At 49.4% G+C, this 26946-nt stretch overlaps 1 protein-coding gene across 1 annotated transcript in view; it reads left to right on the forward strand.

The window, feature by feature from the left end:
• LOC122371786 (protein Wnt-5b-like) overlaps window positions 1–26423 on the forward strand; it is a 30414-nt gene extending 3991 nt beyond the window's left edge. The window contains exons 2-8 of the mRNA XM_043348479.1: window positions 12564–12690; window positions 14384–14513; window positions 16388–16568; window positions 21627–21738; window positions 23739–23841; window positions 24793–24960; window positions 25161–26423. Coding sequence (XP_043204414.1) covers window positions 12564–12690; window positions 14384–14513; window positions 16388–16568; window positions 21627–21738; window positions 23739–23841; window positions 24793–24960; window positions 25161–25348 — 1009 coding nt within the window. The 3' untranslated portion in view covers window positions 25349–26423. The remainder of the gene's footprint in view (window positions 1–12563; window positions 12691–14383; window positions 14514–16387; window positions 16569–21626; window positions 21739–23738; window positions 23842–24792; window positions 24961–25160) is intronic.
• The last annotated feature ends 523 nt before the right edge of the window (window positions 26424–26946 follow it).

A 26946-nucleotide genomic window follows, 5' to 3' on the forward strand; every position in this document is an offset into this window, starting at 1 on the left:
AAAGTCTTCTAATGCTATTTCTGTGTGATTTATGAAGCACATACATTTGGTGATTCAACAGAATTGTTATCATCACCACGCACCCGCAAAAGCATGTATCTTACTATTCGAGCGCCAACGTTTGTATTATTTGTGGACATATCAGGAACGTTGAAAATAAGAAGTTGCCTTTGTAGGTACTTAATTAGGAGTCAATAGTAATACATGGCAATAGTAGACATGGCGAAGCAGCCAGGAATTATATTTGGATTGCATTCACGCTTATTTACGTTCGTGCATTTTACATAGGATATTTGGCTGCAGTATGTAAACTCCAGGAAGGTTCGAAGTCCATGCAGCCACGGGTCAACAGTGAACATGTTCCTCCAGACGAGGGCTGGAATAGATTTCATTGGATATCATCTACCATTAGCGGCGACATTCAGTGGCAAATGACGACTGAAGAGCATCTCGAGCTGAGCATAGATGACAAATGGGTTCCACATATCCTAGTAGAGAATGTGACTCTGACGTCCCGGATTACAAGTAGATCACTGCATGCTAACACACCAGATAAGTGTGTGCTCTGTGTATGTATGTATACCACAGGTAGGTGCATACATGCTGGGTCGGTCGCTGGGACACACTCTGTGGCACCTGAGCGGGGTTTCAGCGGCTTATCGCCGGAGCTGCATGCCGAGTTCCGCATACGACAGTTGCAGATCGACTGTTGAGTTAGTCCTGTACTGACAGCGAGTATGTTGAGGTTGTCCCAATGAGGCTCTGCTTTAGTTTCGCCTTTTCATTTTACACATGTCAGTTAATTTGTCATCCTACCTCTTTGTGGTCTGTGACCAAAAATATCCCATTGGTCGGATATGAATCATCATGGTTTGCCCGATTGCCGTGTGGGCACCGGGCTGCCATAATCAGATAGCTCGCTGCGCAGTGTCATGTCACTTAGGACAGGGGCGCCGCCCCGGCCGATGTCACCCCTGGCGGTAGTGTGGGCGCCGTTCCCGGCTGACCTGTCGGCGGCGGGACCGTTTTCCTCGAGGGCGGGCCACCACCCATCCGGTGACTCCGGGGTGGTCGTGTCTGGAAACGGGTGGTTCTCAATGGAGCATGTGATGCTCATTGCCCGGTACTGGTGACCATCACGTGCGACCTGTCAGACCCAGCTGAGTGGTGAGCTGTCGCAGAAACCTAAAGAGGTCCGCGGATTTTGACAGTCTATAACGCTTTGAAGGACAGACTACTGTGGGTCTCGAGGTAATGATGGGCGTGTTCGGAGGAGGAATCTACCCACAATGGAAAGAACGAACTAAACGGCAGAGACGATAGCTAGACGGGGGTTCACACCAGTAAAACTGGGTGAAAAACGTCAGAAATAAAAATAGGAACTCGTTGTGATGCTTAGTCTCTCTGAGACACTGCGTGCGGAAAGTAAATTCATATTTGAACTTAAAACACGAGCCAAATCGGTCGATCAGGAAACAGAACCGGAAACAAGATAGGAAAATGATCGAAGGTGTAAAAACAGTTACGTTAAAGAAATATTTTACATAATACATAAAACGAATCGGGTACCTATACAGAAACAGCGAGAGGGTCAAATGGGCATTCAAATGCATAAGCCCCTCAGAATCCGCAAACTGCAGACTTTGGAATTAAATATCTTGAATTAAAGCATTGCTCGATGTTGTGAGCGCCCAAACCGGTAATTGCAAGCCAGGGTCCCCAATTTGGCTATCTCAACTCAAAACTAATGTTGAGGTGGGATGGTCACTTTGATAGGTACAAAGGACAGCTAGAGGATACATGCATTGGCGTAGGAACCTCACGCAAAGTGTGAGGGGGGACGATAGCGAAACTTCCATGTCACTTTGTGGAAGCCCCAATACCCCTATGAACAAATTATTTGCAGTTTTGTGCTCATCCCACCTTGCTCAACCATTTCCTGCTCTTAGTTTTGTGTTTAAATCAAAAATAAAGATTTTACTTAAAAATGGCTGAAAAGTGCAGAGCATGGCCTCCCCTCCCCCCCCCCCCCACACACACACATGCACACACCCGTTCCTACGCCTATGGATATACGTCAACTCGCGAGGAGATTATGTCACAACTTAAACGTATGTACAAAACTAAGTTAAAACCCGTCTTCGTCGAGGTTAAAAACCAGTTCATTTGTCCTCACCTAAAATTTCAACGTGCGCATTTACGAATTTCCATTGCAAAGCCGTTGCAAATTCCTCGCCTCACCAACGAGTTCCTTGAACCTCCTCGTGACTGTCCGTGCTCGGTATAGAGAGTAAGAACTACCTCGTCTTATTTCTGAGAAAAGACCAGATGGAATGGTTCCCAGTTATTGACTCTCACTATCACGTTGCAGTGATTGGTGTGACACTTTCTCCGGTTTCCATTCACTCAAAATCTAACCTAGTTTCATGGCACGCTTGGTGTTATTTCTCCTGAGGGCGATATTAAATGGGCGCTCCATCGACGATAGCTGTGAAGTGGTTTGGTAACGGCCACTAACGACGAACACTCGATAAGGGAGTATCAGTTAGCCGCAATTACGAGGTGTGAACAAGACAGTAGTGTGGTGTAAATGGCGCAGTTACATGCGTGCTTAGAGCGAGGCAATTCATGTTCAGGTACTTGCTCTGGCCCAACATGCACTAAATGCTTGTACTGATTAGCCCAGATGTCTGGGTTTGGGTGCGTCTTCTCGGGCTTCGAGGAGTGTTATTGGTCTGTCGATCACTGACCAACTTTTCAACCTGAACAAGCCAGCGAATGGAATAGAATAGTAAGTACGGTAAGTACCTAGAGAATGGGGCTCATGTCCGCCTACAGTGCCCTGCCGACCGTAATCTTCTAAGACGAGAAATATAAAATGATTTCAGTTGGAATAAGACAATACAAAACATACCAACATTAATGCTTCCAGTTCTTTTTAATCAGTCATAAATAAAAACAATTTATTGCCATTGCTGTTGATGTTGTGACTCTCCGATCACTTACAGCAGACATGTCAAATTGAATCGTGTTTTCGTCGGCATTTTACCCTTTTCGATGAACGATAGGCGATTATGCGTGGGGATATGAAGGTGTGTTTTAGTTAATAACACGTTAAAATTTGTTATGCTAGAAAATGTTTAAGCGTTTTAACTAGTTTTTCTCGTTTTTGCGCGGTCGATACTGTTCAGCATTGAGTGTTGAGCCGTATTTCCATGTGCCCCATCCTTTGAGAGCATGACGAGTTCTACTTGTTTGTGACCCGGACCCCACTGTCCGGTGTCGCTCCCCGCACCGCCCGGCCGCTGACACAGATGAGACCTTTTAAACTCGCATTAGTCGTCACAGTGCCTGAGCTGACACCCGGTGACTGTCATTAGTGACGGACTCCCCCGCGTCCAGTCACGGACCGATTGAGCCCCGGTCCAGTCATAGGCTGGGTGAGCCCCGGCCCATATTCGAACAATGGAAGATGGGACTGGGTAGGGAACTCGCTCCAGTCACCGACAGACGAATGGTTGGTAGTTGGCATCTGGAGGATTGCATATGTTTTATTGCAGTTACAGACGTGGATTGTGGACGCAAATCAAAATTTTAAATTAGTCCAACAAACTAAGAGTTTTGGGGATGAAAAAGGTTGTTTTATTCTCACTGTTTTCACTCAAAATCACCTATCAGATAAATAGATACTTCATGAACGGAATGATGAAGGTCCCCTTGTCCCCTTTTCACAGAAATACCGAATAACATAAAAGCTCAGCCCCAAGAAACGAGTTTGAACCAATTTCGCTCGCCTTGATCGTTCAACGTCAAATGGTCAAGTACCTATATGTTGTTAAATAACACTCCATCACTGGTGAATACTCAGAACAAAACTCGGTTCTCCTTTTTGGTGATGATAACCGTTGTTTCTCTCCCATACATTTTCGAGAGGTAGTATTTGCTCCGTGCACAAGTACCGAGTTTCAGTAACTAAACCTATAGTGATCCAGCCATTTGTCATTCGCCCCTAGTAACTACGGGCTCAGAACCACCCACGTTTACTCGGTAACCAGTTGAGTGGAACTCGACCTCGTTATGTAAACCAACTGCGCCACCTGAGGTGCCGACACCGTACGGATGCGGATGACCACCGGACCGGCAATCAGTCGCTAACGACTTCTGCCGCCCGCCCCCTTCCCGTCCCGTCCCGTCCCGTCCCGTCCCGTCCCGTCCCGTCCCGTCCCGTCCCGTCCCGTCCCGTCCCGTCCCGCCTTTGCCACAGAACCGCCGCGGGAAGTGCTTCAGGGCATTAGTTACATACATATTTGGTCGTTGTGGGGAACACTGTGGCGTTGAGGCGGTAGCCCCGAAAAGCTAATGTAGGCATCATAGGAAATAAGTCCTGAACCCTTTTTAATTCCTTCTGGCCGTCAGGTTCCAGCTTTCAGACCTGGCACCGAACAATTGGGAGGATGGTATGGGCGCGACGCCCATGCCCATTAGGGTGTGTCGACAGAGGGGTTTTTCTCACAGATTCGCGTTAGACAAAGATATAAAGTGGCGGGAGCATGCCAAAACACTAGCCGTGCAGTTGGTTTTGCGTAAAAATGCGATTTGACGAGGCTCGGGCAGGTCGAAGTTACAGCGAAAAAGTCGCAGTCGACGGTGCTGCCACCTACATTGCCAATAACGGGCACTATCATATCGTTATAATTGGGGTAGTTTCAAATGAGAAATGACTTCTATTTTTGTTCAAACTGCTTAAGAAGAAATAAAACAATTCGGAAACATACATTTTTCCCAAATTTCGCGTTCCATTTTTTCCTGTTGAGTTGTTAGGAAAGTGGTAAATTTCAAGGTTGACGGCTAAAAAACGAAACAGGAGGAACAGAGCAGGAATCACCAAGACGTGCGCCGCGCCGATGCTGTAGCCTGTAGATAAGGGGTGAGCAACAGAACCAGCATACATAACGATTTTGATTAGTGATAGATATTTTTCTCTAAATGGAAGACTATTAGTAACTCAGGCAAGCCTTCTAATAGGTATAGGTATCGACAGGGTTGCGGTAAAAGGTACAATCGATGGCACATTACAATTATTCTGAGTCGGGTAACAACACTCTTCAGATACCTACCATCAACAACCTCACTATCTCCTATATGGGAGCTATTTCATCTGATTCCAGCGCCCTGAAAACAAACAGGTTATCATCAAAAATCTCTGTATTAGCGCCTACCGACATATGCTGAATGACGCTATCAATACCCGACATTTGTAAAAGGTGATTCGCCACACAGCCCGCCGGCGTCGGAGGGGTTGAATCAGTGAGCCAGATTGCCAGCGACTCACCGCTGAACTACCGGGCGTAACAAAACGGACGATGCGACATGACTCAGAGATCATCACAGACGCGACGGTAAGCCGCCAACAGCTCCTCTGATGTAGGTATGCTTTAAAAATGTTGGCCAAAATTTAAGATCTATGTTATCTAGTGCTAATATTTGGGTTTTCGGTTTTTCTAATCCCCTCTATTTCACGTATTTCTTGAAAAAAGCTAGAGGGTTTCTTTTTACCGATGTCAATTGATTTTAGTTCAAAAGATTGGTGGTGCTGCTACTGGCAACACTATTGGCGCAATATAACCGTGCTTTAGTCACCATGTCAATAATGTTGACACAGTCAATGACCACCGACTCTCACTGAATGTGTCTTCCTGTTCCGCAGGAAGCTGAGCTGTGACTGACTGGCCATTGCGTGTCATCAGTTCGGCCAGTAGCGGCGGAATACCTTCAATTAAGGGGGGCACTGCCGACTTTTGGTCCCATTCATTCCATGCAATGCCCATAGGGCTAATGTTAAAATGCCAAAATCTAAGGGGGGCACGGTGCCGCGGTGCCCTCCCCGTTCCGCCGCCTATGAGTTCGGCTTGACAAGGGAACCGAGAGGTGGCAGATAGCGATATTACGTATCTGAACGAGGGTTACGCACGAGCTCAGATGGGGCGGGGTGGGGCACGACACCTGGCGGGCTGCTGGGATCGTGCTGCCGATCGAGCCCCTGTTGCCCGCCCGCGCGCCGCCGTGGGAGGTGGCCGCCTGCCCACACGTCACATTCTCCCTGGACATCGGAGCGCTGCGGCGGGACGCCCCACCTGACGAACTGCACCAGGCGGCGCAGAGACACCTAGCGTCCCTCCCCCAGCAAGCCATCTGGGTTTGGACGGATGGGTCGGCGGATGCGGGAGTCCGCAGCGGAGGAGCAGGAGCCATTGTGGAGTGGCCGGACGGTGCAACCGACGAGCTACGCGTCCCGGCCGGTCAACTCTGCTCGAGCTTCAGGGCGGAGATGGTCACACTCCGCGCGGCCCTGAACCACCTGCGCGACCACCCGCACCAGCCGAGCGCGCCGATCACCATCTGCTCGGATTCGCAGTCGGCCCTCGCGACGCTGAGAGAGGGCCCGGCGTCCCAGAAGACCCTGCTAGGAGCCGCCATCTGGACCGAACTAGCGGCCCTGGCCGGTCCGTCCCGCCGGATCCACCTACAGTGGGTGCCGTCCCATTGCGGCGTCGACGGAAACGAGCGCGCCGACCAGATCGCCAAGGAGGCGGCCGCGCTCCCCCAGGCGGCGGTCCCGGTGGACGTCGCTACCGCCCACCGCGCGGCCGCCAGACTGGCCCGCGACCGCACCATCGCCGCCTGGCCGGAGGGCTGGTACCGGACCCTGATGGAGAACCGGCTGCCGCCGCCGGCCGCGACGGGGGACAGATCGTCGGCCGTCGACGTCCACCAGCTCCGCGCGAGCCACTGGTCAGGATCCCGCCAATACCTTCACCGGATTGGACGGAACCCTTCCGATGATTGCCGCCAGTGCCCTGACACCGACTGTGCGGCGGGCCGGTGCACCGTGTGCCGGGAGGAGGCCGACACGCCCCGGCACTTCTTCTTCCGGTGCCCGGCCCTCATGGGCTGGCGTCTCCGGAGGTACGGGACGATTTTCCCGAACCCGAAGACGTCCGCGACGACGGAGAGGTGGCGGCCCTGGCGGCCGCCGTGAGGGACCTCCAGAGCCGCACGGCTACACCGCGGTGACGCGGCTGGAGGGAACACACAACAACAACAACAACAACAACAGCTCAGATGGCCTTCGGTTACATTTTTCGTTGCGTCTGTGATGATCTCTGAGTTATGTCGCATCGTCCGTTTTGTTATGCCCGGTAGTTCAGCGGTGAGTCGCTGGCAATCTGGCTCACTGATTCAACCCCTCAGACGCCGGCGGGCTGTGTGGCGAATCACCTTTTACAAATGTCGGGTATTGATAGCGTCATTCAGCGTATGTCGGTAGGCGCTAATATAGAGATTTTTGGTAATAACCTGTTTGTTTTCAGGGCGCTGGAATCAGATGATATAGCTCCCATATAGGAGATAGTGAGGTTGTTGATGGTAGGTATCTGAAGAGTGTTGTTACCCGACTCAGAATAATTGTAATGTGCCATCGATTGTACCTTTTACCGCAACCCTGTCCCTGTCGATACCTATATTAGAAGGCTTGCCTGAGTTAACCCTCGCCCGCACATGCCATTTTCCCATCCTAGAACGCACATGGGGGGGGGGGTGGTTGCCACCCCCCCGCGCCATTTCGTTCCTGTTGGAGATAGAGCTTAGCAGTAAAGACCAAAAAGATTCTTTGGGAAGAGACGAATCCAATGATACCCAGTTTTACCTTCTCAGGTCAGTCATTGACCTTCCAGGTCAGGTCAAACTCAAAAATGTTGCTGTTTTGGGTCACCGTTGGATATCAAGTGTGCTGCTTATCAAATACCGATGACGATGCTGTTTTCTGGTGCCAAGCCAGCTAGAACCTCTTTGTCACACTACCCGACCAGAACTTTGCTGCTGAGGTCATTTCAGGTCAAGTTAGGTCAAGGTCAATTATATGTGTTTGTATGTCTGTGTGTGTCTGTGTGTATACTGATGTGTGCACCGATTGTTTTTGGGTCCATATTACATGAAATCATGATCTGAGAAGCTTTTACCAAAAATGCAGTCAAAAAACTTCAAAAAAATTAAATTCAGCTTGCCTAAAACGCGATTATCTTAGGTGACCTAGGTTGACCTTGACCCTGACCTTGACCCCTGTACATCGTCAAACAGCATGTTCCATGATAGGTAGGAGGTAAGACTGGCAAAAAAGGCCGAAATCAGGGTGTCAAAAGCTCATAAGGCCCATGGCAAACGCAAGATGTTGAGAATTGGACATTTGGGTCATGACATGACCTGAAAAACAAGGTCATATCTCCGAAACCAAAAATCACAGAAACTTGAAATTTTCAGTGGACATCAAGAAAGGATAGGGGAGCAGCTATACGAAAAATCAGCCTTCTAGCTCTAAAAATGTTGAGTGCAGAGTAGAAAGACTACCTGGGGGGGGGTGGCAACCACCCCCCCCCCCCCATGTGCGGGCGAGGGTTAATAATAGTCTTCCATTTAGAGAAAAATAACTATCAGTCATCAAAATCGTTAGGTATGCTGGTTCTGTTGCTCACCCCTTATCTACAGGCTACAGCATCGGCGCGGCGCACGTCTTGGTGATTCCTGCTCTGTTCCTCCTGTTTCGTTTTTTAGCCGTCAACCTTGAAATTTACCACTTTCCTAACAACTCAACAGGAAAAAATGGAACGATATATTTGGGGAAAATGTGTGTTTCCGAAAAGCTTTATTTCTTCTTAAGCAGTTTGAACAAAAATAGAAGTCATTTCTCATTTGAAACTACCCCAATTATAACGATATGATAGTGCCCGTTATTGGCAATGTAGGTGGCAGCACCGTCGACTGCGACTTTTTCGCTGTAACTTCGACCTGCCCGAGCCTCGTCAAATCGCATTTTTACGCAAAACCAACTGCAGGGCTAGTGTTTTGGCATGCTCGCGCCAGTTTATATCTTTGTCTAACGCGAATCTGCGACTATCGACACACCCTAATGCCCATCCTGCCGCTGGGAATTGTGGAACAGTGGGACTGTGTCGATTGCCGCAGTCGAAAAATGGGAGGTCAGAGTCAGTGTTTGAGCTAGGAAAAAGAATGGCGAAGTCTGTATCGGAGCAGAGGGTTTGGGAGAGCGGAGTCCATGTTTGAGCCGGGAACTTGGAGAACGGAGTTTGTGTAATAAAAGGGAGCTTGGAGGACGGAGCCTGCGTCAAAGCCCGGCGGGAGGAGGGAACTCCGCACTAAATCCGCCCACCCACCGCACAGTGGGCCGATATGCCATTCTAGCGCGACAGGGGCTGAATCTTCGAACGGAACCCTTGGTTTTTCACGAGTAATTCGCGTAAAAAGTTGCCGATCGCAACGAAACTTTCAGTACCCTCGCAATAACTACTTTTACAGCTAACCTGAAAATTTCATGACCCTGACCTTAATGATCTTTGACCTGTGACCTTCTTTCGAGACCATGTTTGGCCGGAATCGCGATTCAGCGTATGTCGGCTCGCATTAGCCGCGGGTTTGCAGTCTTTTCTTGGTTTAAAGCGTTCAAACATGGGATATTATGTTGCTCCCATGCATTAGGGTGGGTGTCAAGGTCACCAGAAGGTCAGGTAAGGTCATTAACCTTTGATGATCTTGGTTCACTTTTTCGAGTTTTACATGTTTCTAGGCTAGTTTTTTTTTAGCTGAATTCGAATCTAGCAACCATTTGAACATTTACTATGTAGCTTTGGTGCCTTCGTAACATGTTACAAAGCTGTCAGAGGCGGTTGCCACCTACTGCAAATACCCGGCAAAACCCTTACTAGTTGACCTGACCTGACCTGACCCGACCTGGCCTAAATGTATGAAGGCATCATCTATGATCATAAATAATATTATATTCGTGATCAGCACCCAAAAAACCCAAAGCAGCCACCCTTTACGACGTTCTAACAGGTCCCGATTTTCCCGACTTTTGGGTCATTGACCTGACCTGGAAGGTCAACCGATGACCTAGGACCTTACAATTGGGTGTCATCAGCTTTCTCTTGTCACGGGCAACACGCTCGTCTTTTCCGCGAAGCTCTAGCTCGATCAGGGGCGAAACGGCGGGGGGTCCAACGGACCCCTTCTATACGTTCGCGGCTGGAAAAACACCACTAGGAGCGAGGTTTAAGCCAAATCTGAGGGCTCATTTCAGAAAGACCGCTAAAAGAGCAATCGAATGCACTTTTCCGCGACGATGTAGCTCTATTGGTCCCCGAGGTAACAGCCGGTTTTCGATAAATGTTGATAAATGCAACATTTTACCTTTGATGACCTCTGGTGACGTGACCTTTGACCTGACCTAGAAATGACTAATTACTCCATCTGGAATTTCGGGCGCTCTTTCGAATGCCACTTACTACGTGTCGCTATGTGGCCCAAGAGCCGAGTTAGAAGGGGAGTGTTCAATCAACACCTCCCGGCCCAGCGCGTTTGACGCCGAGCACCGGTCCGGCGCGGGTTGATGATAGGCTGCTACATCCAAAGTCGCAAATAGTCGCAAAAAATGACTGTTGGATCTTGTAGTGCAATGAATCATTGACATGTAGCGAGATTTTCGAAGCGGTACTCTGCGGTACTTTTTTTAAAAGTCTATTTGTGTGTGACATCAATTATGTGAAATTATATTTTCGTCTTTAAATCTTTGCGGTGCCAATACATCATAACCAAGTAAGAGTTCGCCACTTTGATGTGGTTATGTGTGTTCTGCAGGCCCGGAGCTATCGTTTGATGTATATAAATGTGGAATTCCTCCTCAAATTGTGATTGTTTTCGTGGATCAAAGATACGTTGTCGAAGAGTGCGGGGGACGAGTTCGGTCCAAACGATTCCGAAGCTCGTGTTTAAGCTGAGTTTTCGCCATGAAATAGCAATTGTGTTGGAAAACAAAGACTACAACAGTGTAGTATGATCATTTTTGAACAAATTGGTATAGGTTTCCTTGCACATCCACAAAGTTCGATTTTTTTACCCATGTCGTGCTAGGCCTGGCGATCGGCCCTGTGTGCACCGGCCCACCCGCCGGCCGACAGTTCGTCTTGGCTCCATGCACGCGGCCGGGGAAGAGTCCAGCGCCCGAATTATGCATGAGACCCGCGGCGACGCTAATAGGCGCTGTCCAGCGCGCTAGGCATCTGTTTGCCCGGCGCCGGCCTCGTTAATCGGAGCGTTTATGAGTGACGCTCACGGCACAGCCGGCGGCCGGCTGGGCCCGGCACTGGCCCGAGACGAGACCTCGAGACCGTGAGGGAAGCGGGGCACGGGACACCGGAGCGAGGAGGCACAACTAGATAGGAGCGGCGGCACGACACAACGGGCTGAGAGAAATGGCGTGGTGATGATGTGGTGCAAAAAAAAAAAAAACAGAGACAAGGCAATGAAAAAATTATAATGAACTTTTCTGTTGGTAATTACTAATTAGCGTAGTAGATAAACTACCGCAGTTATGTAGTATATGTGGTCCAAGGAGGCGTGATTGATTTTTTTGGGGGGCTCGGTATATTACGTTGTGACTTTTGGATAGCTGACTAGTCCGTGCTACCTATTAAGTGCTTTTAGTTTAATTAGAATTGCTAAATACAGTGTCTTTACATCTTTCATGTCCACCTTCGTGCTGACTGTTAGTTCTCATTAAGCAGCACTAGCTTTAAATCTACCACAAATATGATGCATTGTTTACTGACGTAAGCTTATGAGTGCAATCATTACAGTAGCACATGGAACCTAATAGTCAGCTGGCCTTTAATCAGCTCGGAAGTGATTGATAAATAGCTGACCACATGCATTTAGATAAGGCTTTTATTCACTCTGCAGTAAATAGCTGGCCATTATGCAAATCGACACTGCTTCGCTTTACTCTATTCAGCAAAGGACGCGATAAACTCCGAAGAGAGCTGTTGCTCTTACATGGCTGCATTTGTTTTTAAGTTCATTCCAAGCGAGCTACCTGACTCGTATTGTAGCGAAAACGCCAAGGGCTCAAAATATCGAAATTCGAAAGCTCTGTCGCGAGTTTTAGCGAGACTGCAACGCAACACAGGCGCACATCACCACAAGCTACCGGTGTGCTTTCGACAGCCATGGAATACGATTTTCATGAAATCACATTTATGATACATGAGCTAAGCATATCGATCAATACAAACTGGTGGATTTGTCGATTAGGTACTCGGTCAGCGAGCATATGCTTGTACTTATTTCGGCATGCGTACGTGCATCGGTTCACTAAGTAACATGCCCGGGTGACTACAATCTACAACGGTTGAACAGCCAGTATATATGCAATCAGCAAACAGATGAAGGTCATTAGCCCTCTTAAGGTCTTAATGTCTAAAGATCTTAAGGTTAAGAAGGTCTTAAGCCCTCTTTTATGTAGCTTTTGCGATAGTTATGATAATTGCTGTATACCAGTGCACAGACCTAACCTAACCTAACCTAACCTAACCCCAGACAGACCCAGTGCAGACCTAACCCCGGTGACTTGTATATGTATTGTATGGGCCCGTGTTCTGCAGATCCGCCCATCGATGGAATCTGGTGGTCTGATTTGATTCTGACTCTCGTTGCAGGAGTCTGGGTCTGCAGGGTCTGGATGTGTGGCGCAGTCCTCAGATGTATGTGGTGGGCACATCGCCCCTGTGTGCCCGGATACCGGGCCTCAGCCCCGGCCAGAGGAGACTGTGTCAGCTGCGGCAGGTTAGTCGAGGTCACGGCCTCTGTGTGTCAGGTCAATGTGTGTTAGGTCAGGCGGGGCCACGGCTCCTGTGTGTCAGATCACTGTGTGTCAGATATGTCAGCACGCCGCGCTGGGTAGATTCTCTTTGGAGCATCTCACTGCATGATTAGCCTCACTGAGAGCTACAATACCTTACGAGTATGCCGGTCAATCAATGGTCGTTTGGTCGAGCGGCCCGGCCCCCTTACTTATCGGGTCTGAGGACGAAAGTACCTCCCCCACAACGCCTCCCTATCTCACCACTATGTACCCGGATGCATGCCTCCTTGCATATACAGACACACATAGTAAATAAACGTTGATTTATGACACTGAGTGGTAGCGACGGGAGCCATTCCGCCGAAGCTGTATGTTATGGATGCTATGCGGATGGTTCCGCGAGCCCCTTTGCATAAGCTGCAGTGAGAATACACCGAGCTCCTTGCACTAAGGAGAGACAATGTATCTAGCTAATGCGATGACGATCGCATTAGCTTACCGGTGATAATGATGCATGTATGCTTAGAGCATGGATGAAGTATTCCTGAACGCCTAATCCATGCCTTATAGATAGTAAGGTCACTTTTGCCGAGGCGCTTGACTATTCATATGTGGGGATTATGCGCACTAAATGTCTTGATGTCAAAGTAGTCACCAGTAAAACGCCTTTTGGGCGAAGAACGAGCGAGCGAGATAGTGAGCCCTGCACGTGCGGAAGGGCGAGAGGGTGCTTCCAACGGGCTTGCGCAAAGCACCCTTCTAACCGGTCGCTAGCGGTGTACCAAATTTGAATGCAATCGGCCCAGCCGTTCCTGAGATCTGGAAGCGGCATTCTGCACGTGCGCACGTGCAAACGGGGTCAAAACTGACTTTTGCACGGCACCCTACTAACTGGTCCCCAACCGTGTACCAAATTTGAGCGCAATCGGCCCAGCCGTTTTCGAGATCTGGAAACGCCCCCTGCACGTGCGCACGTGCAGTAGCACCCAAGCCGTAACACGTGGGAATGCATTGCCTGGTGGGTGCCTACCTGTATGCCAAGTTTCAGTGAAATCGCCCCAGTAATTACCGAGTTATTAAAATGGGAACAAATTTGACACCTCTTATTGTTGTATTTTGCACGTGCACTGGGGGTGACCCACATGCATCGAGGGTATCCTATTTTTGGTAGAAGGGATGCAGCTACCCTACAAAAACTACCGCAAGACAATCGCCCAAGCGGCTGCTGAGATATGAGCCTCTCAAAATCACTACTTTTGCAAAACAGGTTGAACACCCTTGACTTTTCACGTGGCACGTGCCACGACGGTCACTGAGATGCATCAAAAGTAGTCAATTACGGGGTAGAAGGGATGGGGCTACCCAACAAAAAAGACCGCAGGCCAATCGGTCCAGCGGTTGCTGAGATATAAGCCTCTCAAAAGCGTTACAGGCCGGGCCGGGCCGGGCCGGGCCGGGCCGCTCATACTGAGATTTTTCCGTTATATTGAAAAGACTCACTTCGCTCGCTGCGCTCGCTCGCTCGTAATTACAAAAAGCATTGTTATATTTATTTCAGTACCTACATTCAGATAACCTTTAATCAATGTTGCAAATACGTCAACAACACAATCTTGACCGATAAGTGTTCTGTCACACATAATTCTCCCCTGATTTGGCGCTCGCTGCCCGCAGGACCACATGAGCAGCGTGGGTAGAGGCGCGCGGGCCGGTATCGCAGAGTGCCAGCACCAGTTCCGGACCAGTCGCTGGAACTGCTCCACCGTCGACGACCCGTCGGTGTTCGGGCCAGTCCTCCGAATACGTGAGTTGAGCCCTGGGTCTCTGCTTCGTATACCGTAATGCGTGAGTGGCACCACGCACCTAATAAGTGTGCGTCGAGCACACCACCCGTCGGTGTTTGAGCCAGTCCTGCAAATACGTAAGTAGCGTATCAGGGCCCCTGATCTGTAATACGTGAGTCGCACCCCGTCCCCCGCTCCGTATACGTGAGTGGCACCCCGAGCCCCTGTTCCGTCTGCGAGTGGCTGCACCGGGCCCCTGCTCACTCTGCTCAGTGCTCAGTTACGTGAGTGGCACCCCGCGGCAGTCCTCCGCCAGCTTTGCACTGTTTTCAACTAAAACAAGGTAATGAGTGCATAGGCCAGTTTTTGCTCAAAGCAATTACGATCACGATGCCACCATTACCTATACAGAGAAAGACATCATGGTGGTTAGAATCACAAATGGTGCCTTTATATTCAGCGCACCATCCGGTAGGTTTCATAGTCCGTTTGAAGGCGCCGTTTTTTACCGTCGCCATGTACGGCGTCCTACTGATTTCACGCTGAGACAAATAGCCATTTTCAACTGGCGCAATCTTATGGATCGTTTTACTGGTGCACGCATCTTGGAGCGGGCCTTCAACGCGTAGTGCGACAACACCTATATGGCTGTGCAAACTCCGCCGACAGTGACCACACATCTGTCTGGAATCAGCAGTGCAGTACCGGCGCCTGTGATCGTGCCGCCACGAGGGATCGACACTGAGTGTCGGCTCGTTAAAACCAGCCTGCATATCACCAGGTGATGCGCTATTTCACTGCGGTACGGCGTGTGTTTTCCAACGGCCTGGAGCAAGCTGCTGCCGGCGGCACGGGACGCTCAAGTTTACCGTCGACAGACCTATGGTTACGCTGCACTGGTTACGCTGACCGAGGGCACTGCTGTGATAGACGGGTGGCGTTCTGAGAGGAGAGAGAAAGAGGGAGGGAGAGAGAGAGAGGGGGGAGGGAAGAAAGTGTAGGAACAGTGAGACAGAAAGTGAGGGAGGTAAAGAGTTCAATCATTCGGTTAGATGACCTGCGGTTAATGCCTGGGCTTATATAGCCGGCAAATGAGTGGCTACATCTCCGACATAGACAACGTCCGCGCGCCGCAGGTCACACTCGGTGACCTCGTTCGATGCGTCACCAGAGGGCGCGTCTTGATGACGGATGGTCCATTGTCTTCTATTAATATATACTTAGCGTAAAGATAATTGTGACAGATGGCGCGGAAAAGCAGTTCTCTGGTGGCATGAACCGAACAGCTCTGATCCATAAATCAATTATTTAACTAGCCCTATTTGCATTGGCGGATCGTCTTCCGAAGTGCGGCCCGCGGCAGCGAGATGGGTAGCTGTGGATCATTGCACTCTGACCTGCAGACTATTACCGACATCATTGCTAATTGGAGACATGTCTCATCCACTCTGGTGGTCGGGATGTTTGATCTAGCCGACAGTCGTGCCATGAGTCTCATGTTGGTGAACTGCTGCAAGGCCTTAAAACACAGACTGTTGTGTGCACGATACATGGCAGTGGGTGGATATTCGCCTCCAACTACCTGTGGTGTCCGATTTGCCCTCGTATAAACCTGTGTAAAACTCACCTGCCACATGTCTTGACCTTAGCCAGTCATCTTGTGAGATCTGATCTGTGATGACCGCTGACTGCTGACTTACGAGTAGTGTTGAGCCTTGACATTTAACCACTTATCTTAATGGTTACATCTGGCCAATGCCGGCCTCTGGCATCCAAGATCAGCACTGACATCGAACTTCTGGCCGCTGATCGGCACTGCAGCATCTAACCTCTGACTAGTGCTACCATCTGACCTATGACCTCTGACCTGACCTGACCTCTGACCTACCGGCAGCGTCCCGGGAGGCGGCGTTCGCGCACTCGATCGCCGCTGCCGGCGTGGTGATGGCTGTTGCCCGCTCCTGCCGGAACGGCAAGCTCACCGCCTGTGGCTGCTCGAAGGCAGCGCGACCGGCCGACCTCGACCCCGACTGGACCTGGGGCGGCTGCGGAGACAACATCGCCTACGGCTACAGGTCGGTCACCGTTGAGGGCACAGAGCGGTAACCGGGCAGTGACTGAGGGTACAGGTGGTCATCGGGGTTGATGTCATTTTTGCCCTCTGGTGGGGGAGGCATAGGAAGCATATGGCCCTTCCTTTCGCTGTGTTCAAACTTGATAAAAAAAGTTGTCGTTTTTTATCAATTAAAGCTAAATAACGTCAAAATGAGTTTAAATCACCCAGCAACGCGTAATAAATTGCGTACCTATAATCAGAAGATATACACTCGAATTTCAACTAGCTTTCTTGAGGTGTGTCCCTAAATCATTTTTGGTAGGATTTATGCTGCCGGCTGGCACATGAAACAAGCCAACGCAGGATTTAGTGTCGCATAAGATAAATAATGTTGCACGCAACTTGTACATAATTGGCATGTAAATGGTTTTGATAAGACTCATTAAAGGAAACAGTTCACTTTCCTGAAATTAGTATTTTGCTATTGATTTATGATTTTTTATGCTCAAAATGATCATGAAAGAAAGTAAAACCTTTTTGTAAAAACAATTATTTTCTATATTTTAATATAGGACGAACTATATTCTATGTAAAATAATGTTTGAGGCGGAAGCTTATTACGCGTTGACCAATCATATCGCGTAATTCAAACCTACGCATACTGCATTGGCTGTGAGCAGCATGCTGATTGGCTGACGATGACGTGGCTGCATTCCTGTGCAAGGCACGCATTCCTCTACAAGGCACTCTTTTCGGAACGAGAAATGGAATATCTTCGTCTAGGGTGATCGTTGAGACGTAAAAGCTCCTGATTTGTGCTAGTCTCAGCTCAAGCTACGAGACTGCTATTCGAGTTCAAAACCCCATGTTAAAAGTGAACTATTTCCTTTAAATTTCAACCATGCTTGCTTCCTACGCATCTATCTGTGCAGCGAAAGTCACACTGCACGGAAATGCTATCATCAACCTCAGAAACGGTATTTAAATTACCGGTTTATATTTGCCAACGCTGCATATTAAGTGCAAGTCACACAAAAAGTTTAATATCCGAAGGTTGGGACTTTTCAATTAGACAATCACTATTCTTTAGAATTGTGATTTTCTATTGAAAATCCCAACCTGAGCTACCTCTCTAGGGGGGTGTTTAGCGTTTCTGCCGCGATTTAGGACATCTTGATACCCTCGAAAACGGCTCGTTAGATTTTCTTGCCATTTTCAGCGTTTGGTCCCGTATGGGGGAGCTACCGGCTGGTACCGGTCGCTTGAAATATAATTAACCCGTTTTGGGGTAATCGGCACGTGCATTTTCCCATAGGGTTAACATGGGGAAAAATTGAAAATGCGATTTGCGCAAAATCTGTTCAGTAATATTTGTCCACATTTTTAGGGTCAGTTCTTGGGCTGGCACCTCACCTTCTGGGGGTAATTATTTAAAATATAAATGACAAAATTTCGGGTAATCGACGCCGACAGTTACCCCATGTTGAGCCTATGGCAATTTCAAAAAATTATTTTCAAATCGATTTTGTAAAAAAATTCCACGTTAGATTTTGAAAATGTTCCAATATGTTGTGCCCCGGGGTGTCGGCTACCACATGGTATGGGTCAGATATGGGGCGATTGAAAAGCACGTGCCACGTGCAAACGTGTTTGATGGGGTAACCCCCGGGAAAATCCGACATTGGCCAACTGGGGGTCCTATGGCGTGGAAACCACTCCACCTAGCGACACCAAATCAACGCAGCCGGTGAGCAGATGAGTCCAGCTTGTCGCACTAGCGGTCACGTGGCGCACGTGCTATTGCACGTGCCGTGGCAAAGGGTCAATTTTGGTGCTTAAATATACTAGCATTGTGAAATGCAGGGAATGGGGGAAATGGCCGTCAGGCCGTCAGTTTTTATGATAGGGTCGATCTGAAAACGGGCATAGACACAAAATGAAAGGGTCTAAGAAACTGCTATCTCGGATTTTTTGTAAAATGAAAAGCTGAAAATTCTGGTGAAATTATATATTCGAAAGGTAAAATTTCCCTCAATTTTCCCCTTTTTCAAGTTTAGCCGTCCACTGTTCAGAGACGGTGACACCAGACGGGGCCATCTTTTACATGCCGATGGCCACTTATATTGGTCATGACGTGGCGTGAGCCGTTAAGCTGTCAAAGGTCCGGCACGTGCCACGTGGCCACGTGTTTGAGCCGAGTACCTCCCATATTATCGTGTGTTTGCCGATTTGTGGCCTTATAGCACGAAAACAGCACCAGTCAGGAAGCCTGAAATGGCACAATCGATGAGGGGACAAGTCATGCTTGCACCACCGGTGGTCACGTGGCACACGTGCAAATCTGGGCACCTCCGTTGCGGAGATATTTTAAAGTGAAATATTTAAATGTATATAACTTTGTCAGTTTAAGTCCGATTGGGCTAGAATTTGGTGGGTGGATGAATTGTTAAGCGACAGGAACGAATGCGCCACGTTTGTCGCGGTGCGCCACGTTTGTCTCAAAGTGCCATTTTTGCCGCAAATCACAGAATATGCGTAACTTTGTCGAACATGGGACGATTAGGATGCGCTTTGATTGAGGGATGGCTACTTAAACGGCAGCTATGAATGCACCACACTTGCCGCAAGGCGCCATATTTGTCTTAATGCGTCAGTGTTTGCGTTTAACGGACGGCGTGCGTTTTTTTGCGGCGGTGTTTGCGTTTTTTTTCGGTGTTTGCGTTTGGCGGCGGGCGGCCGATTTTGCGTTTTTAGTGGTGTTTGCGTTTCGCGGCGGGCGGTCGTTTTTTGCGGCGTTTTGCGGTTGGCGGCGGGCGGGCGTTCGATGCGGGCGTTTTTTGCGGCGGTATTTGCGTTTTTTTGCGGTGTTTGCGTTTGCCTGCGGGCGCGGTTTGCGGCGGGCGGCCGTTTTTTGCGGCGTTTTGCGGTTTGTGGCGGGCGGCCGTTTTTCTGTGGTGTTTTGCGGTTGCCGGCGGGCGGCCGTTTTTTTGCGGCGTTTTGCCGTTGCTGGCGGCCGGCCGTTATTTGCGGTGTTGCAGTTTGCGGCGGGCGGCCGTTTTTTTGCGGCGTTGCGCGGTTGGCGGCGGGCGATGCGTTTTTTTGCGGCGGCAGTGTTTGCGTTTTGCCGCGGGCGGGCGTTTTTGTGGCGTTTTTTGCGTTTTTTTTTCTACGGTTTTCGGCGGGCGGGCGATTGTTTTTTTTTGCGAAGTTTGCGTTTGCGTTTTGGGCGTGCGTTTTGCGGTTTTGCGTTTGGCGGCGGGCGGGCGGTTTTTCACAATTAAAGTCCCAACCTTCGGATCCGCAGAGCTGTTCGACAAGCGCTGCCCGGGCCTATCGTGACCGTCCGCCCGGCTCGTAATTCATGCAGGGCGCATATATTAGCCCACTTTCCACTAGGGGCGGACACGCTCATTCGTAACGGGGCGTGATTTATTGTATTATATCAAATCAGAATTACTTCCCATTACCATGCTAGCAGGTCAGTGCAGTTTCGTGAGGCAGGTCAAGTCAATCCCGCGTGGTAGGAAGCCCCGTGTGCTATTCGGCGGTGACCGGCACTGTATGAGGCAGGATGCCGCTCGGTATAGGCGTGATTTATGACGCTAATGACACCCTCCAGTCGGCACATTCATTATCAATTTGGCGGTAATGGTAGGTAATTAAGTTATGACTGCCACGAGGTGTGGTATGGCCTACTCACAAAGTGGAATGCGGGTCGGGTTGGCTTTCAGAGAGGCCGTTACGGAAAGTCCGGTTGTTGTTACTGTTAGGCGATGTCGGTTTTATTTCCTAGATGACTTGCGTTGCCGATGTATTCTGAGCTGGCAATATAGTCTTGCTGCAGCAACGGACTAATAGAACATGTCAATGGAGCGTTCTGGCCTTAGCGCTCACTCCCGTGCTTACCTCCCAGCGATGCATGTCATCCATTTGGCCATTTGAGGCCTGCCCTCGGCGCCGCCTGCCCGGTGCCGGGCGACGGCTCCTGTCCTCGTCCTCAAACACGAGGCAGTGCCGAGGGCAGACGGTAAGGGGCAAGGAAAGGAATGTGAGACGAGGTTAGGTGGCATGATGGGGATGGGGGCGGGTCGCCTCACCGCACAGCGTCGTCTCCTCTCGCCCCCACGCGGCGACTGACTGTCTGTGCGGCGGCTCGGTCAGCCCGCCTCCCCTGTTTGTTACTATAGGGTGTTATCACTGCCGGCGGCCCGGCCGTGTGTACTTTACTGCCCCGTTCTCCTCTCCCGTCCCCTCCCCGCCCCAGCCTCCAACCCACGATGGCCGCTGCGCCGGTCTCCCGTCCGTTTCCCGCTGGCCAGAACCTCAGTAATCTTTGTGCGATAACTATAGTTCGTTTTTCTTAAGTTTGCCCCTCACTGTAAACGTCTTTTTGAACACAGCACGAGAATTGCTAGCTGAATTGCTGAGAAAACTGGTTGGCGCACATTGTATTGGAGATATGAATAATATTTTCAAAATAAGTTTTGAACACCGACGATGTAACGTTAATGTTAAACGCCGTGCAATTTATTAATTAGTTCAGACATAATTCCTGAGAAGTCGTCTATCACTGTGGAGCTGTAGGTATGGGTAAATACGAGCTATGAGTCTGTGAAATAGTAAACGAATTTGGTAAAATTGATCGTCTGTGAAATCTGGTGAAATCAATGTGCGCCAACCAGTTTTCTCAGTAATTCAGCTAGCAATTCTCGTGCTGTGTTCAAAAAGACGTTTACAGTGAGGGGCAAACTTAAGAAAAACGAACTATAACCGTTCTACAATAAACGGTTCTCTGTGAAACGCAAATTATTCATGCCAACTTTCTCCAAGCACATCGCAATATAGTTCAGAAGCAGTGTATCAGAAAAGCGGTCATGGGTGGAGTAAAGCTAAAGCTCCGTCCATTAAATTATTTCCAATGTTTTTTTTTTTTTTTTGCTCTTTGCCAATTAGCGCAGACTAGCAAATGGCCTCCCATGTCAGCCAGTGCTCTCTGCAGCAGCACGTTTGTCCAGCACGGCAGTGCGGTCTGTTCGCAGCAGTCTGTTCATCCCCGCCTCCCGTTTTGGCTTGCCAGGTTCGCTCGGACGTTCGCCGACATCCGTGAGCGGGAGCGAAGGTTCCGGGCCGGCTCACGGCGACAGGCGCGGGCCCTGATGAACATCCACAACAACCGGGCCGGCGCCAAGGTATGGACGTACCGGTACGGACAGATCCACTGCACTCAAACTGTCAAACAGTAGGTATGTTTGACCTATACTGACCTATACTTACGCACAGACCTCTGTAAGTTTACAGACGTCAATGATATACAGTCACCTGACCACCGACGTATAGTTAGACTCGGCACATTATATTTTATAGGTGACCTCTGGACTCGTGGGATACTTTTGGTAGCGGTCTTAGCGACCCTCACTCGTTTATCGTTCAAGGATTAGTCGCCCGTATAGTGCAAAGTTCGGTGTCAGGTATTGATAACAGCAATGCCTTTCGGAGCCAAATCCATTTATCATTCTCGCAGGCAGCAGCTGACGCTTGACAGTAAGCATGAGATAAATGTAAATGAATAGCACCCGAATCCCGACGCAATGACACGCAATGCTACACAATGTTTGACAGCGATTAAACTAATTAATAAACGTTCAGAATATAAACCTAAGAGGTTTTGTTCTGTCACTCATGTCGTTCGGAATTCCAGTTGGCACGCGATCGAACCTCGTAGTTTACCATAAATTGGCATGATTAAGTGATGGAGGGCATGGGGCAACTTTATTGGCGACAGCGAAACAGCACGCCGAACAGTTAGTTGTACGTGTGTGCTTTGGTAAAATATGGCCCGAAGCCATGACCCATTAAATACAACCAATGCGCGTAAAAAAGTCATCGTAAAAGCCGCAATATGATAACAAATCACGCAAAGTCCAGCCAATTTAGGCATTGGCTGGAAGCTCTACATCAAATTTTAGTTTTAAATGGCGTTTATTGCAGACGGTGTTTGAATTGTAGCTGCACTGTTTTGTTGGCATTACACTTCCTCGTGGGTCCGTCGGAGAAGGAAGACACTCTCCAGACCCCATGAGAAGAACAAGGCGACAACACCAAGGTGCACTAGAGCATGGCTGGGACTAACGTCACCCTTTATTAGGTGCGGCATGTGCACAAAAAGCGCAGCCGCTGTATTTTTAGGGAGCAGAGAGGCAGTCTGTGTTTGTAGGGGACTATGGAAGGAGCCAATATTTGGTTCAACGACCTCATATCTCCAAGATAGCGCGAGCAGATCTTCAAGCCTAGACCTTGGAGTTGAGACCTTGAAAGCATGCAAACTTTATAAATCGGGGCCTGAAACGTCACTTTTAATTGCTGTGAGTTGTCCATGCAATGGCTTTTGGAAGCTGGAGAATGGGCACTGACCAATGCCCGACGGACGAGCCCTTGCGGCCTGTTTTGTTCAGTTCAACCTATATAATTCAGTCACTTATCACTTTCGTTATCATTCAATTACTGCTTAGTGAATGAATATGCTCCGCTTTATCACTGTGGCTTTGAATACTTCACTGCTCAGTCACCGTTCAGTTAGCTGTATCAATCGCCCGGCCGTTGACTGATATCATTCAGTCACCGTTTAGTGACAGTGTCAAATCGCCGCCGGCTATTTGACACAGCTGTCGGCTGTCTGGCGCCTCCGGTGGCTGGTAACCGGCTGACCGAGACGGCACAGCCGCACCACACTGCTGCGGTCAGGCGGTATACAATGAGGCGGTCAGACGGTACACACATACAGACAGACATACGTACTTGCTCGGCCGGCGGAGCGCGCAGGCAGGGGCGTGTTGGGTGCCCCCGAGCGGTGCCGGCGGCGGCTCTGTGCCAGTGCAGCGCGGCACAGCGTGTCTGCTGTCTGGCAGCCGTCACTCGTATAGTGCCAGTGAACTGAAGAGACAGCTTAGAGGAGGGGTGCTGGAGCTAGGCTGTTTGTTAAACATCTCGGTTAAATCGGATTTTTTGATTATAAGTGCAATTTTCTGATAATGCTGAGATCAATAACGATGGAAAGTAGATTTCGTTATAAAAGTGCTTTTTATTTTGCTACCTCTGCGAAAACATCATTATGCAAGTAACGTTGCCTTTCTCAACCTACGATATTTTGTTCACCTTTGAGTGTTGACGCTGTCCATCTGTCCGCCTTCAGTCGGTGATCAGCCTGACAAAGGTCAACTGCCGGTGTCACGGCGTCTCCGGGTCCTGCTCCGCCGTCACCTGCTGGCAGAGGCTGCCCGCCTTCAGGGAAGTCGGTAAGACATCACCGGTAGGACTTACTGGACACGAGTAGGATGGGATTGAAATGGGAATGGGATGGTGATTCACGGTTGATCACTGCATGCGTGGGCCTTGTTAGCATGTGCGTATGTCATCGGCAATCGGCATTATCATCTCTTTTATCTTCAATGCCAGCGAGATGGCTGTTTTACTTTTTATCATGAGACTTTAGCTGAATTTGTCCTATTTTTATCGATAAGCATCTGCTGATATTTTTTTATTGTTCGATGACTATTGACGGCCGGCTGCACAGAGTCCGTGCCGGCGCCGCAGATTGTCCGGTCTCCAATTCGTGATGCTCTAGCATTTTCATCTTGTATCAGTATGTGTAGGCTGCCATCGTATTGCATATACCAGGCAATTCACAGGGCAGCTCAACTTTACGGCATGCCGTCTAAAAGGTTCAAAAGGTTCAGCTTTAGTGCCGGCTGTGTTTTTGACGCCCGGCATTTGCGGCATGCTCTCGCCAATTGGCCAGATGGATGCACGATCTCTCTGCTTATTGATGTTGCCCTCGTGGCGGAGCGGACAGCTTGTTTTCGATACTGTATCGTGGGCTGGCCCTCCACCCGAGTGCTTGTTGATCGCGTCACCCGGCGCTCATGATGTTGCCACACGCGCCGCGGGGCGCCAGTCATTCGCGCCCCGGCTGACACTTCACAGGCTCGCCCTTCGTTCCTGGTCAATTATGTGCGGTATTTAATCGTGACGGTCTTTGTATGAGGGATTTCTTTAAAGAAAATGTTTAGAAAAGAAAGAGGCATTAATGTGTCGTTAATAATTAAAATCTAGGATAGGTATGGATGTTTGTTCATTTAAGCACCTGTTTTTTGCCACGGATTATGATTGAACATTTCACGTTCATTAAATAGCTTGGGAATTTCGTTGTCCTATTTCCGGCCTAACACGCCGCCTGCCATTTTCAGGGGACATGCTCAAAGACAAGTACGACGGTGCCACGAAGGTGCGAGTGACGCGTCGAAGCAAGCTGCGGGTGCGCAACAAGAGCTACCGGCAGCCGACCGCTGATGACCTGGTCTACATCCGGGAGAGTCCCGACTACTGCCGGAGAAATGCCACCCTCGGCTCCTCAGGTATGTTATAGATATATAAGCGAACACTCATAGTCGTGCCTGTCAGTCATCAAGATATTGAGGCACCTGACCAGGTTAATGCAACCACATAGCAGCCAGGCTCTGTCGTAAGTTGTAGACCTCCTCGTTCCATTCCCTGTCTGCCCCCTGTCCCCTGTCTGAGCCGTAACCAGCCCCTTCCTCCCTCCTCCTATCCGCAGGCACTGCCGGCAGGACGTGCGTGCGTGGCTCCAAGGGCACCGACGGCTGCGACCTGCTCTGCTGCGGCCGAGGCTACAACACTCAGCGAGTGACCGTCACCGAACGATGCCGGTGCAAGTTCGTCTGGTGCTGCAAGGTGCAGTGCCACGCGTGCACGCGTCGAAAAACACTGCACACGTGTAAATAGTGCATCACCAAGTCAGAGCTGTGTATGTCTGATGATGGAAGTGCAAGCCGCCATGAGCAATGGCGCGCTCCAGCGACCAGCAGAGTGCGCTATGCACGCCGGTGGCATCAGGGCAGTATTAGGACGTCTCACGTTTGCACTCAGCCCGACTTACTCGTACGTGAGAGTTCTATGACGCCGAGCCACCCTAATAACACCAGTGGAACACCGATATGAAGTGCTGATGGCGCCAGGCGCTGTGCTGCATGCCGAAAACGAGTGGCGCATCAGAATGCGATGATGGTTAGCGAGACTAGTGAAGTGCCTTTCTTTCAGAGACGAATTGTGAAGGGACAGTGTAGGAACAGTGAAGGAACAGTTGAGCTACCAGACGCAGATAACGCTTCTGTGAATTTGTTAGCGGAAGATGCCGTTACGGCGGATATGTCGTTATAAGATGCCGTTACAGTGGAGCTGCAAGCTAGAGGTGTTGTTACACTACAGCTTGCTTTTAGCGGAAAGTGTCGTTACAGAGCATACAATTAGCTGCTGTGGATGCTATTTTAGCATTATACAGTGACGGATGTCGTTACAGTGTGTGTCGGTTTCGTGCCTTTATAATGCAGCGCTTCTAAGATACACCAGTAAAGCAAGACGTGTCTATCAAGTTTCATAACGTTTGTGATGTAAGTTCTGATGGATGGTGCAAACAATAGGTATGTCTGAGGCCGACACGGGCGACACCGGTGGATGAACTCGGCCTGTCGACAGTTGTGGCTAATATTTGACATAGTTGAAAGGATTCAGGCGCGACTTGTGATTTGTATCACATCTAAATCGATTCCACGTCACTATGTGTTGGCATCTTAAAAAGTGTTTTATTTAACTACATAGTTGCGACAGTTAGATAAAGGGCACGTATGAAGCAATAGGTATTCTGCAATATCCACTCAGTTTCGATTCTCTAAATCTTTACTGTCATGATAAGGTCCGTTTAACGTTTTATAGTTACAATTGTTAGAGGCGATAACCGATTGAAATAGGTTTTGCAATGCTGGTTTTTTGTTCAATGGCAGAGTGAATTTGTTATGGGTCTTAACCCGCGCCCCGTAGGGCTATCGGCGGACCCTACCACCCGTAGGGGAGTGGCCGTTTCGCCCCCCCCCCCTAAGATCTCGGAAATTTACCGGCCGATTTTCAAAATTCAAACGGTGTTCGATAGCCCCACCGGGGAACTACCTTGTGACCAAATTTCATTGACCTAGGTCAAACCGATGACATCACAGGTCAGGTCAAAGGTCGGATTTTCACCGTTCACAGGCATTTCAAGAAATGTGTTGTGAAATCGAGTAAATTGGTAATTTATTGAAAACCATCGATAGTACATTGTTCGCCAAACACATACTTTACTATCTGAGGTCACTGATACCAGGTCAGGTCACAGCGAGGTCAGGTCACCGGGGGTCACAATATGAAAGTGTCGTGTGACGTGATACATGTGATACATGGTCCATTTTACATGACAAATGCGATTATGTGGGTTAGGCAGCCTTTGGGCTTTGGGGCCAGCCTGGGTCACATTTTGGTGAAGGTCAAGTCAAGGTCAGGTCAAATTAGGT

Source organism: Amphibalanus amphitrite, unplaced genomic scaffold (genome assembly GCF_019059575.1).
Source record: "Amphibalanus amphitrite isolate SeventyFive unplaced genomic scaffold, NRLGWU_Aamphi_draft 001279F_arrow, whole genome shotgun sequence".
Lineage (NCBI taxonomy): Eukaryota > Metazoa > Arthropoda > Thecostraca > Balanomorpha > Balanidae > Amphibalanus > Amphibalanus amphitrite.